General features: G+C 52.7%; 1 protein-coding gene across 12 annotated transcripts in view; it reads left to right on the top strand.

The window, feature by feature from the left end:
* The window catches only part of OTOF (otoferlin), a 114,728-nt gene that overhangs the window by 56,357 nt on the left and 43,323 nt on the right, over positions 1 to 15,048 (top strand). For 6 of the 12 annotated variants that reach the window (XM_054819281.1, XM_054819280.1, XM_054819290.1 and 3 more), the window contains 4 exons: positions 3,910 to 3,945; positions 4,920 to 4,940; positions 5,847 to 5,894; positions 12,918 to 12,991. In XM_054819281.1, coding sequence (XP_054675256.1) covers positions 3,910 to 3,945; positions 4,920 to 4,940; positions 5,847 to 5,894; positions 12,918 to 12,991 — 179 coding nt within the window. The remainder of the gene's footprint in view (positions 1 to 3,909; positions 3,946 to 4,919; positions 4,941 to 5,846; positions 5,895 to 12,917; positions 12,992 to 15,048) is intronic. The other 6 variants (XM_054819288.1, XM_054819286.1, XM_054819285.1 and 3 more) reach the window with 2 other exon arrangements.

Raw genomic sequence — 15,048 nt, 5'->3', positions numbered from 1 at the left:
TGAGACCTAGTGCTCTCCTTTTCCTCCTGGTCAGTCTGTTGGGACTCAGACATAGCCATCCCTGAGATGGTTCATCCCAGATCATGCAGCTTTGGCAGGTCTGCTAGCAGAGGTGCAGCCCTCTCCAGCCCCAGCACGGTCTGGGGTAGCCCTGCCACCTTCCCATGGAGCAGATCAGTGCCCCAGCCTCCAAATCTTCATCAAGGCTTTTGGGGGTTGTGCTCCAGTGCCTCACATCATGCTTCCAGTACCAAAGGAAACAGATCCTTCTGCATCAGCGATGGGTATGCACACTGCATTTGATCCAGCTGCTACAGAGCCACGAGGATGTCTCTGCACCATGTTCCCATCATGCAGGTGACGGGGCTTTGGTGCTACCAACAAATCAAAGCCCTACCCAAGCTGAAACCCAGCAGTAAGTCTCTGCTGACCAGTCCTGACTGCTTATCTCTTCCCACGTGGGCTGCCTCTGTGTTTTCCACGTGGGTTTTGGGTGGCCAGGCAGGCTGGCAGCCAGCTGGAGACAAGGAGAGGCAGCTGGTAAAACTGAGGAGGAGGAAAGCCATTAGCACCCCAGCTGAAAAAGCCCCCAGCGAGATGGTCTCACACATCGAAGTGTGCTAAAGCAACATGGTTTGAGGAGAAACAGCCTTAACTGCAGACACACCACGCTGGGCTCTGGCTCCTACCCCTCAGGAGCAATCTGGTCCCTGCGAACACAGCTCACCATGCAGGAGCGGTTGAGAAAGCAGGTTGTGTGCTGGGAACACAGGGATTTGAGACAAAAAAGACTTTTTTTCCCCTTTTATTTTTAATTTCTTATACCTATCAGGGAATCCTCCTTGGCCAGTGCTGGACCCTGGATGATCCGTTGCTCTGGCACAAGGCATCCTCATCTTCTCTCCCTCCTTTGCAGGGTGACTCTGTGTGTGTTTTACCCCCACGTGTCTGCAGTCCCACAGACAGCTCAATCCCTGGGACAGGCTGCCCAGGGAAGTGGTGGAGTCCCCATCCCTGGAGGGATTGAAAAGACGTGGAGATGTGGTGCTTGGGGACATGGGTTAGTGGTGGGCTTGGCAGGGTGAGGTTAATGGTTGGACTCGATGATCTTAAAGGTCTTTTCCAACCAAAGCGATTCTGTGATTTAATGATCTCTCCTTGACGCTAAGACCATCAGAGCTTCATTCTCAGACCCCTTAGACTGGTGCTGTATCCCCTTGAGGATGCTGCGCAGGTTTTTGCAGGATGGGGCCTGAGTTGGCAAGCTGTGATAACTGTTTGTATTATATTGGCCTCATGTTTCTGCTGGGGAGGGAGCTGGTGTGCTTTGGGATAGCAGAAACCTAGCTTGGTGCCCACTGCTCATACACAGCACTGCAAACAGCCAGGATGGGGTGAGGGCAGGATTTTGCAAGGGAAAAGCAACTGGTAATTCATCTTACCTCCTTCCAGGCAGACTGGCACAGGGTACCGCTCCAACCCAACACAGCTTTTTCCAGCCTAAGCATTTTTTCTCTTTGAGCAAATTCACCCTAAGCAGAAGGGAGGAGGGGAGGAAGGAGATGGGGGTGGAGGGGACCAGTTCACTTCCATCCGAACATGGAGCTCGGCCAGCCAAATGGCCACAGAAAACCAGTCTGGATCGTGCATGGAGCCTGGAGGCGCAGCCGGGAGTGCGTGGGTGGCAGAGGGAGGATGAGCCCGGTGCAAGGCGGTTGTGGGTTTTCAACTTGCATGGAGTGGTTTGCTGTGTTGGCATGTTCTGAAGTTCTTCCTGTACTGAAGCAAATTTTGTAAAATGCTGACACGATGGAAGAGCCCTCTATCTGCATATCACAGTGGTGGTTTTTTTCCCCTCTCTCTCTGTAAATGCCCTAGCCTTGGAGACGATGGAGAAGAAGAGCAGCACATTAGGTAAATACCCACACCAGCCCTGCTCAGATGCTGGCCCTGAAATCCTGCCTCTACAGTGCTGAGACACGTTCAAAGTCTTGCTCTCCAGGCAGTGTTTCCTTAAATCCAGGCTTAAGTGTCAAAACTTAGAGGCCCAGATCTGTTAAGTCAAGGTTTATGTGTTTCACCGGGGCTGACAGGCTAGGAGCCCACTCACCCTACACAGCATCCATATGGTGACGCAAGCCAGAGCACAGAGGTAGCACCTTCCCAGCTGTGAGGTCGTTAGCGTGGTCCCTGGCATGGCTTTGGCTCAGTGTATGTCTGGGATGGTTTATGATAGCGCAGGGACTATGATATGATGGACCAGGGACCACCCCAAACAGGTAGCAGTTTGTGGAGAGAAGGGACTTTACCCATACCGACACAAGCTGCGTCATGGCCAGAGAATGAGCCTTGGTCCATTTATTTACCAAGATTGTCCTTAGATTCCCTCTGTGGCCAGTAAAGAAAGATGGGCACTTTCAGAAGTGGTTCAGGGAGAGCAGGCACCCCACTGGACTGCCAAAATTTGGGTGGGATAGGGCTGTGCATGTCACGGCTCCTGACCACCTTGAAACTGAGATCCCAGGAAGCATCACCTGATAGCTGTTGACCTTGAAATATTCATGGGCAGGACAGAGCTCTGCAGCCGAAAGCAATCTGGTCACAGTGAATTATTGATCATGTCTTTTCTTGTGTGTGCCCAGTGGAACCAAGACACATCTGACTCGGTTCAACCCTCCGCCTGCCACTAATTATCCCCGCAGGTCACTTGCTCCAAAGCTAGGGTCATTGCCAAGCACTGGAGTTGAACTTGGTGATGAAAATACCCACGGCAGGAGGCTGGGGGAGGCAAGACTCCCTGCTTCTGCCAGGCTTGGGCACCTCGCTGGTCAGCCTGTGCTGCTCAATGGTGCAAATGTGTCTGCTTGGCACCGTTGCTGCTCACGGTGGCTTTCCAGAGCTGCTGTGGCTAGAGAGAGGTGGAAATTAGTGCTGTGAGGTGCATCCCAGCACCATCCTGCATGGCCCTAAGAAGCCCAGCAAGGCTCTTGCTATGATCCCAGTCTTCCTAGGTCAAAGGAAAGAGGAATCTCCCAAGGCATGGTTACCCATGTAGGATCTGACTCACCTTCAGATGTGTATGTCTCCATCCTTGGTAGATGTGGAAGACCGGCGTGGACAGTTCATAACCTTCATGTCCAAGTAGATAAGGAGGGTCCGAAATTGCTAACTCAAGTATGGCATTTGGGCACACATCTTAGGGGTGTCACACACTGGACCAATGATTCCATCAGCATAACCAGGGAAATCTGGGGTCCTTTTCATCCTGAGCAAACAAAAGTGAAATGATTTCCCAAAGACTATCAGTCCCTCTCAAGTTTCCCCCATCCTTTTTGCAACCCTGCCAACGTATCATTAAATTGCTAGGAAAAATGCATCCTGAGGACCCTGAAAAGGAGGAAAATGGCTAGGAAAAGGTGTTCAAAGCAGTGGACGGGATGCTGCTGTGAGTCCCAAGGCAGACCCTCCAGCAGCTTGAGATATTTCTTGGAAGCTCTTAGTGCCTAGACTGACCCCAAACTGTTCCAGTGTAGATCTTCCAGACCTAGCAGGAGCAATGGATGATGCCAACTGCCAGGGTGGTGACAGCTCTCGTGCCCTGTGCCAGAACTGCGGATCCCGTCACCAGCCGGGTTTTTCCTGGGGACAGTGCAAGCGGAGCACCCTGCGCTGGGTGCACGCAGCTGAAGTTATCACCCATCAGCTGTCTTGGAGCACTCTGTGGCAGGGAACTCTGGCTTGGACATACCACCACCCCTCCTTGGAAGGGATGTCCCCATCACTTGGCTTGCTGGAAGCCTGCCTGCACTCACCAGGTCCGTGTTTCCCCTGCTGCTGGTGGGCTGCTTCAAGAAGCCTGACACTGGTTTGTTTGTTTTTTTCTCTCTGTCTCTTCGGTGCCTCACTCAGGATTAAGTTTAACGATGGATACAAGTCAGTAGCAAGGTACCAAAATGTCATGACTGGTGGGATCTTGGCTTTTTTTGGGGGGGGGGTCCTCTCATCCCAGCCCATCCCAGTCACCCTACATCCCATGAATATGTGACTGTCCAGGTGTAAATACACCCGCAGGGATACTGACCAGTCTGGTTTAAGCTCTAAATCTTCCTTAATTCAAATTAATTCCCAAAAGTTAAGCCAGGACAGCAGGGTATATGGTCCAGACCTGGATGATGGCAGTGCTTCAGGCACCAGCATCACAGCACTGGGTCTCTGCAGGTGCAGGACAGCACATGAGTGCTCTGAAGCTGGAGCTGAAGCCTGCAAGGGAGGAAGAGCTATATGGCAGCATGAGCCCTGTGCTCCAGGAGCCTTCTGTGCGACCCAGCTGCACCTGCAAACCTCCTCCATGTCGCATTGCAAAGGAGAGGCAGGTCCTGTGGTCCCTCTACAGCCGAATCCCACATAATATGATGATGATCACCCTGTTCGTAGGGCTAGTGGACTCCCAAAGGCACCATGAATCAGAATGCATCCGTATAAATAAATTTATCTGGCATGGGTGAGTTCAGGACAATGGTGCCAGCCCCAACCCATCCCTGTAAGTCTGTTCTTCATTGCTCTGCTCAATATTTGGAGGGAGGTGGAGAGGATGCAGAAGAAACCTGCAGAAGAGTGTTGGCCTGCCACTGGCAAGTAGGACCTAAGTGGTTGCAAAGAGCTGTGGGACGATGTCTCCTCAGCACCTCACCACACAGTGCTGGCCGAGACCAGAGTAGGACCTTGCCCTCTGGTGTGCATTGCGCCACATGAACCTTCTCAGCATCAGCCCAGGAGGACCCTCCCAGGGGGTGATGGTAGCCACTAGCCCCTTCCCCTGTCTTGGCCAGCTCCCATCTGCCCTGGAGGGGGGTATGTCTGTTTGGGTGGGTTTGTTTCTTCCTCACGTTCATCCTCCTGGCTGTGTCTCTTCCAAACAGTGAAGACCCTGAAGATCCCAGGTACTGGGCATGGTATCCCTGCTTCGCTCAGGCCCTTTGGGCATGGTGTGTGCATGCACGTGACACGCGTGTTGGCGTACCAATCCCTGCATGGCATTTGGACCCAGGGAAAGGTCCTAACTGCTTCCTGCCCTCTTCCTCATGGGGGGCAGAGGTGTCTTGTATTCACCCCATCCCCTCCTCCCCAAAGATCAGGGCTTCTTTGTATTTGGCCTGTTCTCCCCCATGCCCAGCAAGGACACATTTTCTTCTACTCAGGTGCCTTCCAAAGGAGCTTTGAGGATAATATCTGTCTGTCTGCCTAGCTATCCACCCATCCATCCACCTGTCCATCCGTTCATCCCAATGCAGTTATCGCCATTCACCAATCTGTCCATCAATCCATCTCAATACCAAGCCTATGCATCCATCCATCTCATTGCATTTCTTTCCATCCTTCACTGCAATTCTCACCATCCATCCGTCCGTCCATCCATCCATCCATCCATCCCAGTACAGGTCTGTCTTATCTGTCCATTCATGCCAGTGCCATTCCATCCATCCATCCTGCTGTGATACTATCTGTCCATCCATCTATGCATAACACCAGCCAGCCCGGTGCCATACGATTTAACCATCCATGCTCTTTTTCTGTCAGTTGTTCTACCTTGTTCATGCACTCTCTCCTCCCTCCTCATTCCAGCACCACCAGTACTGTCCTTATCTCTGTACCCAGTTCCCCGGATGCCAGCGGGTTAGGAAATCCTTTTGCAGCAAGATCTCCCTCTGGCATGCTTGCAAATTGGGTTTGGTTGATTGCTTGATGCATGTTGCTGATGGTGGTTTTGAGGGGAGAAGGTGGGCAAGGGTCTTTGGCACTGCAGCAGGACAAATCACGTCTGAATGAATTGCTCTTTGTGATTGCAGAGCTAAGGCTAAGGGGAAAGAGAAAAGACACCTCGTGTTACCATTCAGGTACCCTGACTCCCCCGTCCCTGCTTGTGCACAGGCTCACTTTCCAGCTCCAGCATCTAGCCCTTCGCAGCAGAGTCACTGCATCCCCCTGAAGCGGCCGCAGGGCAGGACCACAAGTTCATCTGTGAGACTGCCTGAGACCAAGTTGCTTGAAGTCATAAAATGAAAATTCTCTGGCGGTGCCGCTAATGGGAAATCTGTGCCCTTTCCAGGCACCCAAAGCCCAAACTGCGGCTGTCTGCAGTCGGAGGCGCCTTTTGCAGTGAGGGTTGGCGTGGAAGGGGCAAGGGATAAAGGAGGGGAGGGAGAAAGAGTAATCTGATGTCAGCTGCTTCACCAAGCCCTTGGAGAAGGATCGCTGGACCCCTCACGTAGTGCAATCGGCTCGTTCACCCACGCACCGACAATCTGAGTGCCCAGGGCCAGCAGCACCGCGCGTTGCTGCGTAGGGAGCCGGGAGAGCAGAGAGCTGCAGGAGGAGGGAGATGCTCAGAGCAAGAGGGTGGCCGCAGCTATGTTCCTGCATCGCCCATCCAGGCCACGTTTACACCAGTGAAATGAAGAGGGAAAGGATGCAGGCTCACCCGCCCGAGGCTGCTGCTTCCCATCCTGGCATGGGGGAGGACCGGACACTCTGGCAGGGAGCTCGGACCACATCCATGAGCTGCCAGAGAAAGCATGGAGTGATTTAAATCCTCTCCCGGCACAGGGCAGGGGCACTAGGGCAGCTTTTGCAATGCAGATGAACCAGCTGAGCTGCTGGCATTGGTGTTTGCTTGCTCCCCTGACAAGCTCAGCTGGCAAGGGAATAATTTCTGCTGGTCCACCCCTGGCTCCAAGCTGATCCCTGCCCATGCTGGGTTGAACAGAAGGACCCTGCTCTTCCCAGACTGCCACGCAGCGCTGGGTCCTGCTCCCTGTCTTGTGCTGGAGCTGGTCTTCCAGACTTCACGTCTCTAAAAACCCATACAGCAACACCTCAAACAATTTTATTTTTTTTCTGTGTGGTTTTCCAGCAGCTCAGTGCACAGGGATCCAGAGGTCCATGCTCTGAAGTCATCCTCCTGCCCCGTGTCCCCAGCACAAACATGGCCATGGGGTGAAGCAGGGTGACAAGCTGTAATTAAAAAACAGCCCTCCTAATTACTTTCTAGAGCTGGTTAATTGCTTTCTCCTCCCCACTTTGCTGATGCATAATAGAGGGAGATTAGCCAGGGAAGAAGGAGTTACTGGGGAGGAAAACAGGGAGGCAGGACCCGCACAGAGAAATGTTGGAGCCACGAGAGGAGGAAAACAGGTTTGAAAAGCCAGAAGGCAGAGCAGGGGTCTGCAAAGTGGAACAGGGAGGTGAGGAGTTGGTGTTTCCTGCACGGTATCAGGGCGGGAGGATGCAGTGTCAGTCTGGGCAGGGATGAGGACCCCCAGATCCAGCCCATTTCCTCTATCTGAGCCCTCTCTGGAGGGAGGATATGAATACACCTTTGTGGGAGGATGTTATGGTCTGATTTGAAGCACTTGAAGTGCACTGAAGCTTGTTTGCCTTTTGTTCCCTTGATGCGTGGCCACCGGCTCCAGCAAAGGCAAAGAGAAGACGAAGGAGCACAAGTAGGTTTGCTCTTCTTGCTCCTTCTCCTCCTTCTTGTTTCCAGCTTTCCTAGCTCATGTTGTGGCTGGTCCCGTACATGGTGTGCTCTCCCCTTCTCTAAAGCTGAGCCTCTCAGCCCTGGAGGAACTTGGGTCTCTTGGATGTGTGGCTTGACACCTTGGAGCCTGCACAGAATATTTATCTACAGCAAAAGCCAAATGTAAAAGACAGGCTCGGAGCGGTCCTGGTAGTGCAGGAAGGGCACTCTGAGGTCTTGATAGAAGCCTGGCTCCCACCAGGTTTGGATGGGTCCTGGCTGGGGGGAACGTTTCCCAGCGTGGACAAGGACAGCCTGGCCAGGGCTCAGGGCAGGAGAGGGTCTGGGTGCAGGTCATCAGCACAGGGCTGGGCAAATGGCACTTAGCACCAGCTTTACAGCTCCTGCGCCCGCAGGTCAGGCTGCCACATCACCCATGTAGACAAGTTTCTTCAGCTCCTGCCTTCCTTTTATCTCCAGCTGCTTGCGTTGATACCAGACCAGGCTGTGTCTGAGCTCTCTCCCAACAGCAGCATCCTCCAGCTCTCTGGCTTAGCAGATCTGCTGAAGTTTAAGCTCGAGTCTCTTGCGAGTGCAGGCTAACATCCCGCTGTCCAGGGGATGATCCCTGCAGGGCACTTCCCAATCAGTGAGGTCTGTTCTGACTCATATTTATTGCACTGCAGCCGAAGGACCAGTTTATGGCAGTATCTTACTGGTGGGCTCTCCAGATTAATGGTGTAAAGCGAGGAGGCAGAGATGAGGTGGGGAAAGGAGAAAAATGACTTCAAGCAGTCAGCAAGGAGAGGGCAGACTCCAAAAAAGATGGGAAGAGATGTCTTTGCACTGAGCAGCCTGGTCCTTGCTGGCTGCCCTCCCCAGTTTGGCCACAGAGGGAAGGGGCAGACTGGGTCTGAGGGTTGGGGTCTGCCCTGGGCTCGAGGGCGGTGTGCGGAGGTGACCCCATGGGGCTGGCAGTGGGGTCTGTCCCCAGGACAGGTGGGAGAACTGGAAGTCGTGTTAGCAGGGGGTGATGGAGGCAGCACCCACCTGATGGGCATAATTCCTGCAAAGAAATGGGCCATGGAAACCCTGTTCCCTGCTCCCAACTCCCCAGTAAAAAGCAATGATTAAAATGTCCTTTTTAGCTATGAATAATTAACCAGTAACCTGCAACCATACCTTTAACTAGAAGCTGGCCAGGAGAGAGAGACTGCTTCCACCTTCCTGCCCATGCCTCACAATCTGTCTGTCCCTCCATGTCCCCCGTCCTGGAGAGCCTCACGGCTGAAACCCTTTGAAAGGACAAAGCCAAGTGCTTCTGGGAGCAGGAACTAAATAGAGGATGTCTGCTTCGCCATCGACTGAAGATAATTCATCTGCTTAATCCCATATTAGACACCAGAAAAATCCAAGGGGAGAGCACTGTGGGAAGCTGGGTGGATACTCTGGTGCCTAATACAGATTTAATCTTTCTTGGAGGCTTGTCCCTACTTGGGAACAGAGTCAAGGTGTTTGGTCCTACACCCCCATACTTGCAGGAACCCAGTCTTGACCCTGCTGCCAAACTGGGTTGCAGTGTGCCAGCAGCTTGCGCTGGTTCGGAGGGGAGCAGGCAGGCGGGCAGCAGCCTCTTCTCCAGCATCTCATTTTTTTCAGGAAACCAGGCTAAACCTGGGCTTTGGCAAAGGGGGGGATCTCTCGGTGCCACCAGCCAGCCTGCGTCGGCATCTCAGGTTCGCGGGCCGTCATGTAATATTCATGTGGGGACGGTGTCAGCTCCCTGCCAGCGCCGGCTTCCCATCCGCACCGTCGGATGGCTGGCAGGAGCAGCGGAGGGATTGGCACGACCTTTGTTTAATGCTGCAAAGACTCTGCTGTGCCTGGAAAGGAGCTCGGCCGGGGTCCCCATCCCTGCTCGGTCCCGACCTGCACGTGGGGCACAGCCTGGGATGGCCACTCCACCCTAGACGTGCCGCTGGCCGCTCTCCTGTCTCGGCTGAGCTCTTCCAGCATCTCCTCTTGGGGGAAGGCGAGTCCTGGATGGCCAGCGGGTGAAGGTAGTACCCCCAAGGGATGGGAAGGGGGGTGTATGGGATGTGTCGGTGCTTACCTGGCTTGGAAAAGGTGATAGATGGGACTTGGGGCTGGGGGACAAGGGTGAGCCCCTGGGCATCTGCCTCCAAAGCAGCTGGGACATCTCCTTCCCATCCTTCACTTGCTGCTTCTCTTCTCCTCAGCACGTACCAAGTATGCTGCCAAAATCCACTTTTTTCTTTTTCTTTTTTTTTCCTTTTTTTTTTTTTTCTCTTTTCTCAGTGACCTCCAAACTCCATTGTTTCCTAGATATTTGCCTCCCTGGGACTCCGGTCCACTGCAATAATACCAGTAAAGGCAGTAAGGTGAAGGAAGGAGGCAGCGCCAGATGTTGTAACTGGGGCTGAGAAGAGCAGCAGGGAGATGTGGGTGGATGTGGGCACGGGGACAGCACCTGAAGCTTCATGCCACTGAGGGACCTTGTTCCCTGTGGGCTCTGCTCTCCGAACCAGCTAGAGCTGAGGCTCGTCTCGTGGATGTGCTAGAAGCTCTCAGGCTATTTCCCATTTCTGGGACCTCTTCAGCAGCAAAACTGCTTTTGGGGATACACGAGAGGCTCCTGCAGCCAATGTCCCCAGCACATTTACTGAGGCTGAGCTGGCAGCGAGGGATCATTGCTCCAGGAGGGGAGGGGGGGGTGACACCGTCTCTCATGCGCATCCCTCTGGAAGGAGCTGGGTTGGGCTGGTGCTGCTGGGACGGGTCTCAGTGCGTGCTCCTTGGACCGGGCGCTTAACCCCAGTCTTGTTCTACATGGCCCAAAACCAGTTTCCTTGTTTTACTGGTAGGGGCATCAGATGCTGTGCTAGGCTGGACCCAATGCATCCTCAGTGCCCATGCAAGGACGTTGTTATTTCAGGTCCTGGTAGAGGACCAGCACTGCCAACGTCTTCCCTGCAGAGTCCTACTGGCTCCATCACCAGTTGCTCTTCTGCTTTGTTTTACTTCCCAAGGAACTTCAGAAATTCCTGGGAGAGATGCAGTGATTTTATAGCTAACCATCTGCAAGCAAAATGCGTGCATGCCAGCTCTGGGGCTGGTGGGACTTTTTTTCCCCCCTTAATTTTAAAGAAATGAATTTGAAAGAAGGGTTTGTAATGTACCCAACCCTGGAGGTGCAGTGTCTCACTGGGCTGTGTGTCTCCTGGATGTCCCACAGCTGCTGGAAGGAAACTCAGTGATGGAGAGTGGTCTCAGAGCAGAGTTTCACAGCCTGAGCTGTTACAGCATTTACTCATCAAAAAATGAGTTTGCAAAATAGCTTAAAAGTGTTACTTCCCCCGTAGCACCTCGGGGCAGATGTTCCCTGGCAGGATTACAGATACAGAAACCTACTTCTCGTCTTTCCTCCGTCTACCCATTGAGAAACTGCCCTTTCACCGAGGATCCTGTGAATTAATCACAGCTACCAGAGACTGCCTTGAGGCCCGAGCATTGCTTTAGTCCCAGTTAAACCTCAGCTATAAATAGTTCCTGTATCTTATGCTGGCCTTCTGCCCCAGTTGAATTCCCCCCCCTCCCTTGGTGAATACATTATCCTCCTATTCTTAATTTTCTTCTCATTTGCCCTGGCTCTGTCAGCAGCCTGCAAACTTCCAGCTGATATGTAAGACAACAAATGCATCAGGCTGGCTGCAGTGCCAGGACTTCTTTGGTTTGCCAAAAAAAAAAAAAAAAAAAAAGGTGTAATTTCACCCTTTGGCCCCAGCCAGATGTGATCAAAGCTGAGACCGAGGGATCCTGCAGCTTCACTGCTGGTTGGGGTTGGAAGGGACCTGTGGAGATCACCTAGTCCAACCCCTCTGCTAGAGCAGGATCCCCTGCCTCATGGGCAGCACATCCCAATCCTGCTGCATCCAGGGCTGGTGCTGAGCCCTGGCCCCCCTGCCCTGGCCAGCTTGGAGGTGAGGTCCAGGCTGGAGGTGAGGTTCCCCCTTGTTTCCAAGCTGGCCCAAGAACTTGTCCATCAAACCTGCAAGGTTTCTGCAAAGAGCAACGCTTTCAGGTAATGGGAATTTTCCAATAAATAAAAAATTCCCCTTTGGCTTTACCACCGTCTGCTTTTGGGGCAGTCACGGGCCATTGCCTTCAAGTCTCTCTCCAGCTGCTTGCCCTTTGACAGAACAGGGTTATCGCACTGACTGGTGCTTCTTGCTGGTTTCAGTTCTGCAGATACTATGGAGGTTTTTTCCTGCTGAGGTTTTCAGCTGAATCTTCAGGCTCAAAATCCATGTTACATCCAGACTCCTTAACTCTCACCAGGGTGACTCAGAACCTCCCACCCCTTTGCAACAGCAGCATGGACTGAACTCCAAATAACAGGGAACAGTTTCCCTAAAACACCTGCGAGGCTCTTATCGTCTTTAACAACCTCTGCCCATTTGCATTTGAGAGCAATTCAGTTGGCAGTGCAGAAATCCTATTATTTACTGAATGCTGTATTTGTATATATTTGCTGTATATGTATGTAACAAACACCAAGTAACGTAGGAGCCCAGACTGTCAAAACACTTGTGGGTGCACAGGCTGATTTCTAAGCTGGAGTAACAGCCCTAGCCCCGCTGAAGCATTTGGAGCTAGAAGTTACGCTTCTTAAACTTGCCTTGAAATGACGGATATTTTTAGAAAGCAACTGGCAAGCCATTTGCAAACCATTATTCTGTCAGCCAATCCAGCCCAAACTGCCCCGAGTGAATTTGACTCCAGCCTAGATTGCAGACGGGGAGCTAAGACTGACCTGGTACTGGTTTTTACCATGCTGGAAGGGGAAAAATCATGTTGCTGCAATGAGCTGCTAAAAAACCTTAGGATCTGCGCAGGTTTGCTGCTGATCTAGCTAAAGAGGTTATCGATTTTTCACAGCGAGGTGGTGCAGGAAGCAGTTGGATGTTTTAATTTTTAGTAAACGGTTTTAGGTAACTGGCCTGGGGAGCAATTGCACAAACGGGTCAGGAGAGATGAGAAGTCTGTGCGCAGACGAGAGGCACGACTGGAGGGGAAGAGTTTGTTGGCTGCTAATGTTGTCCTCCAGCCTCGTGTTTTATCCCGAGTTGGGGCATTCCCTGAGACAAAACAACGAGACCCAAAACTCAAAGGCAGTGCATTTAGCTGCGATCTTGCCACTGCCCTGTGGCACGTTTGCAGCATCCCCTGCTTTAGTCTTTCAGCTGATATTCCTTCTCCTGCTTTTGAGCTGTGAAAGGCTCCTCCTGTTCCCACCCCCAAGTCCCAGAAAACAGCACTGAAAATACAATAACTGATGGTTGGTTGGTTTTGGGTTTTTTTTCTCCTTCTCTTCTTCCAGAGCTGGGAAAGGAGTTTTTTCAGCCATGAAGCTTGGCAAGACGCGTCCATCAAAGGATGACCATCGGAAACAAGGTATGTTGTTCCCGGGAGGAGGTTGTTTCCTGCTCCACTGCTGTTTTTCCACCATCCCCACGTCCCGGGAAAGCACCTAAGAGACCCCAGAGGTGGGTCACATTGGGCACAGCCAGTCAGTAACGCAGAGGTTAGATGGGGAGCGTTGGGTGCTCGGGAGGAGAGCTGGAGAGAGGGGCTCCGTTGGGAAATGGGAAGTAGGAACTGATGGAGAGAAGCTCCCGCTGAAGGCTTGACCAGATGTCACCCACCTCCTGCGACTGTGGCAAAACCTGGCAGTCACGCATGCAGCTTCCAGCTTATTTTTAGGGATGATTTGCAAAGGTGACGATGCAAAGCAGGATTTAGCCCTTGTGCCTTGCAGGGTGCATGGTGCAGCAGCAGCAGCGCAGCGAGAGGAAGGGCTCAGCTGCTGCGGGGCTGCCGGTTCCCTGGGCTCGGCACCGCTGAAATTGGACACCTTTCTGGAAACGCACAAGAGGGTCAGCGATCGGAAATTCGTTGTTGTTTCCATTCAGACCGAAGGGTTGGGTTTCAACGGCAAAGAAACGGGGGAACGCGTGTTAGCGGGCAAGGACAAAGCGTTGCTTTAGATATTGTTTCTGGGCACGCAAGACCATGGGGAAAGCAGCTGGGATGCAAAGGCAGGAGCAGGGTGCACGGTCAGATAGTAGAGTGTCTTCACAGATGGGGATTTACCTGTGGTAGGGGAACGGTTGCAACGCAGCCGCTATATTGCATGGCATGGTCAGTGCCACGCAGCCACGGGGCTCCTGCTTCCACTTTCCCCCTCCTTCCCTGCGCTCCCCGGCAGCCGATATTAACACGGCAGTTGCTTCTTCCCCAGTTGTCCATGTACCTCTGGCTCTCACACACCTTGCCAGGGCTTGGCTGTCTTAACACCCCACTCCTCTCTCAGCCTCAGTGCTGTCTCGGTTGTGATTCCTACCCTTGGTCTGGCCAGCTGGTGATGGGATGGGGTGGATGTGTTGCATCCTTCTGTCAGACTACACGCCGCCGCGCTCATCGCGCTTCCCGAGGGTCAAGCGTCGGCATGAGGTGCTAGCGCAAGGTCTACGATTGCAAAAGTCTTTTCCCAGATCTCCCAGGATCTGGAGGGGAACTCCACGTTGGCCAAGTCAACATCCCTCTTGTACCACGGTCTGCTCTCCTTATGCCATCCCATACAGACTGGTGGTCCTGCTCAGGTCAAACAGACCCACCGAGTCACTAAAAACCAAGCTGGGAAGGTGCGAGTCTGTCCGCCCACCAGCATGTGGGAGGATCGGATCTGCTGAGGTCCCTCCTGGCTGGTATGGCTCCGACTCAATCTTAGAAACTCCCAGTGAGGATGAGGACACCCTTTCCCCACCAACCTGCAGCAGGAAAGGTTTTCCTAACATCCAGCCTAGATCTTCATCACTTCAGCTGAAGCCCATGTTATCTCACAAAACCAGACTATGGTGAAAAATCTGATTTCTGGTCTCCTGGATCATGCCAATCTCCCGGAACAAGCTACGAGCTTGCCTAGGTTGGTAAAGAGACAGGGAGCCTGTTTTGCAGGAGCAATGTCTGTGCTGTACAGTGGGTTCGGTGCTACCCCGCTGTGCCACCAAAACAAACTGGTGACCCAACAGCTGTACTGGTGTTTCTGGCCCAACACAATACAACCATGGCTGCTTTGCATGACATGCACACGGGTCGTGCACAGGAAACGCAGTATCTCAGCAACTTCTTCCTATAGAAACACAGACCGGTGGACAACACAGCTGTCTCTGCTGATGGGATCTCCCTGCAGCAATTTTTCTTCTTGGAAATGACGCCTTTCTCCTGTCTTTTCAGACCTCTCTACCCCAAAGCTAGACGGTTGTTTGTCTTTGCAACTGCTCTTCTGGTAGCTAGAGCTGCAGCCCTTGTTCAAATGCTCTTTCACCCCTTGAGTTCTGGGGTGTTTGCCATTTTCCGTTTTCTTTTTGCCATCACAAAACCATATACAGGCACGATGCCCAGGCAGAACAATGTGTCCCAGAAGGCAATACCTCTTTTTTTAATCCCTT

The sequence above is a fragment of the Grus americana genome, chromosome 3 (assembly GCF_028858705.1).
Source record: "Grus americana isolate bGruAme1 chromosome 3, bGruAme1.mat, whole genome shotgun sequence".
Lineage (NCBI taxonomy): Eukaryota > Metazoa > Chordata > Aves > Gruiformes > Gruidae > Grus > Grus americana.
Note: the sequence above shows the minus strand (reverse complement) of the source record. Positions and strands in the feature narration are given on the sequence as shown.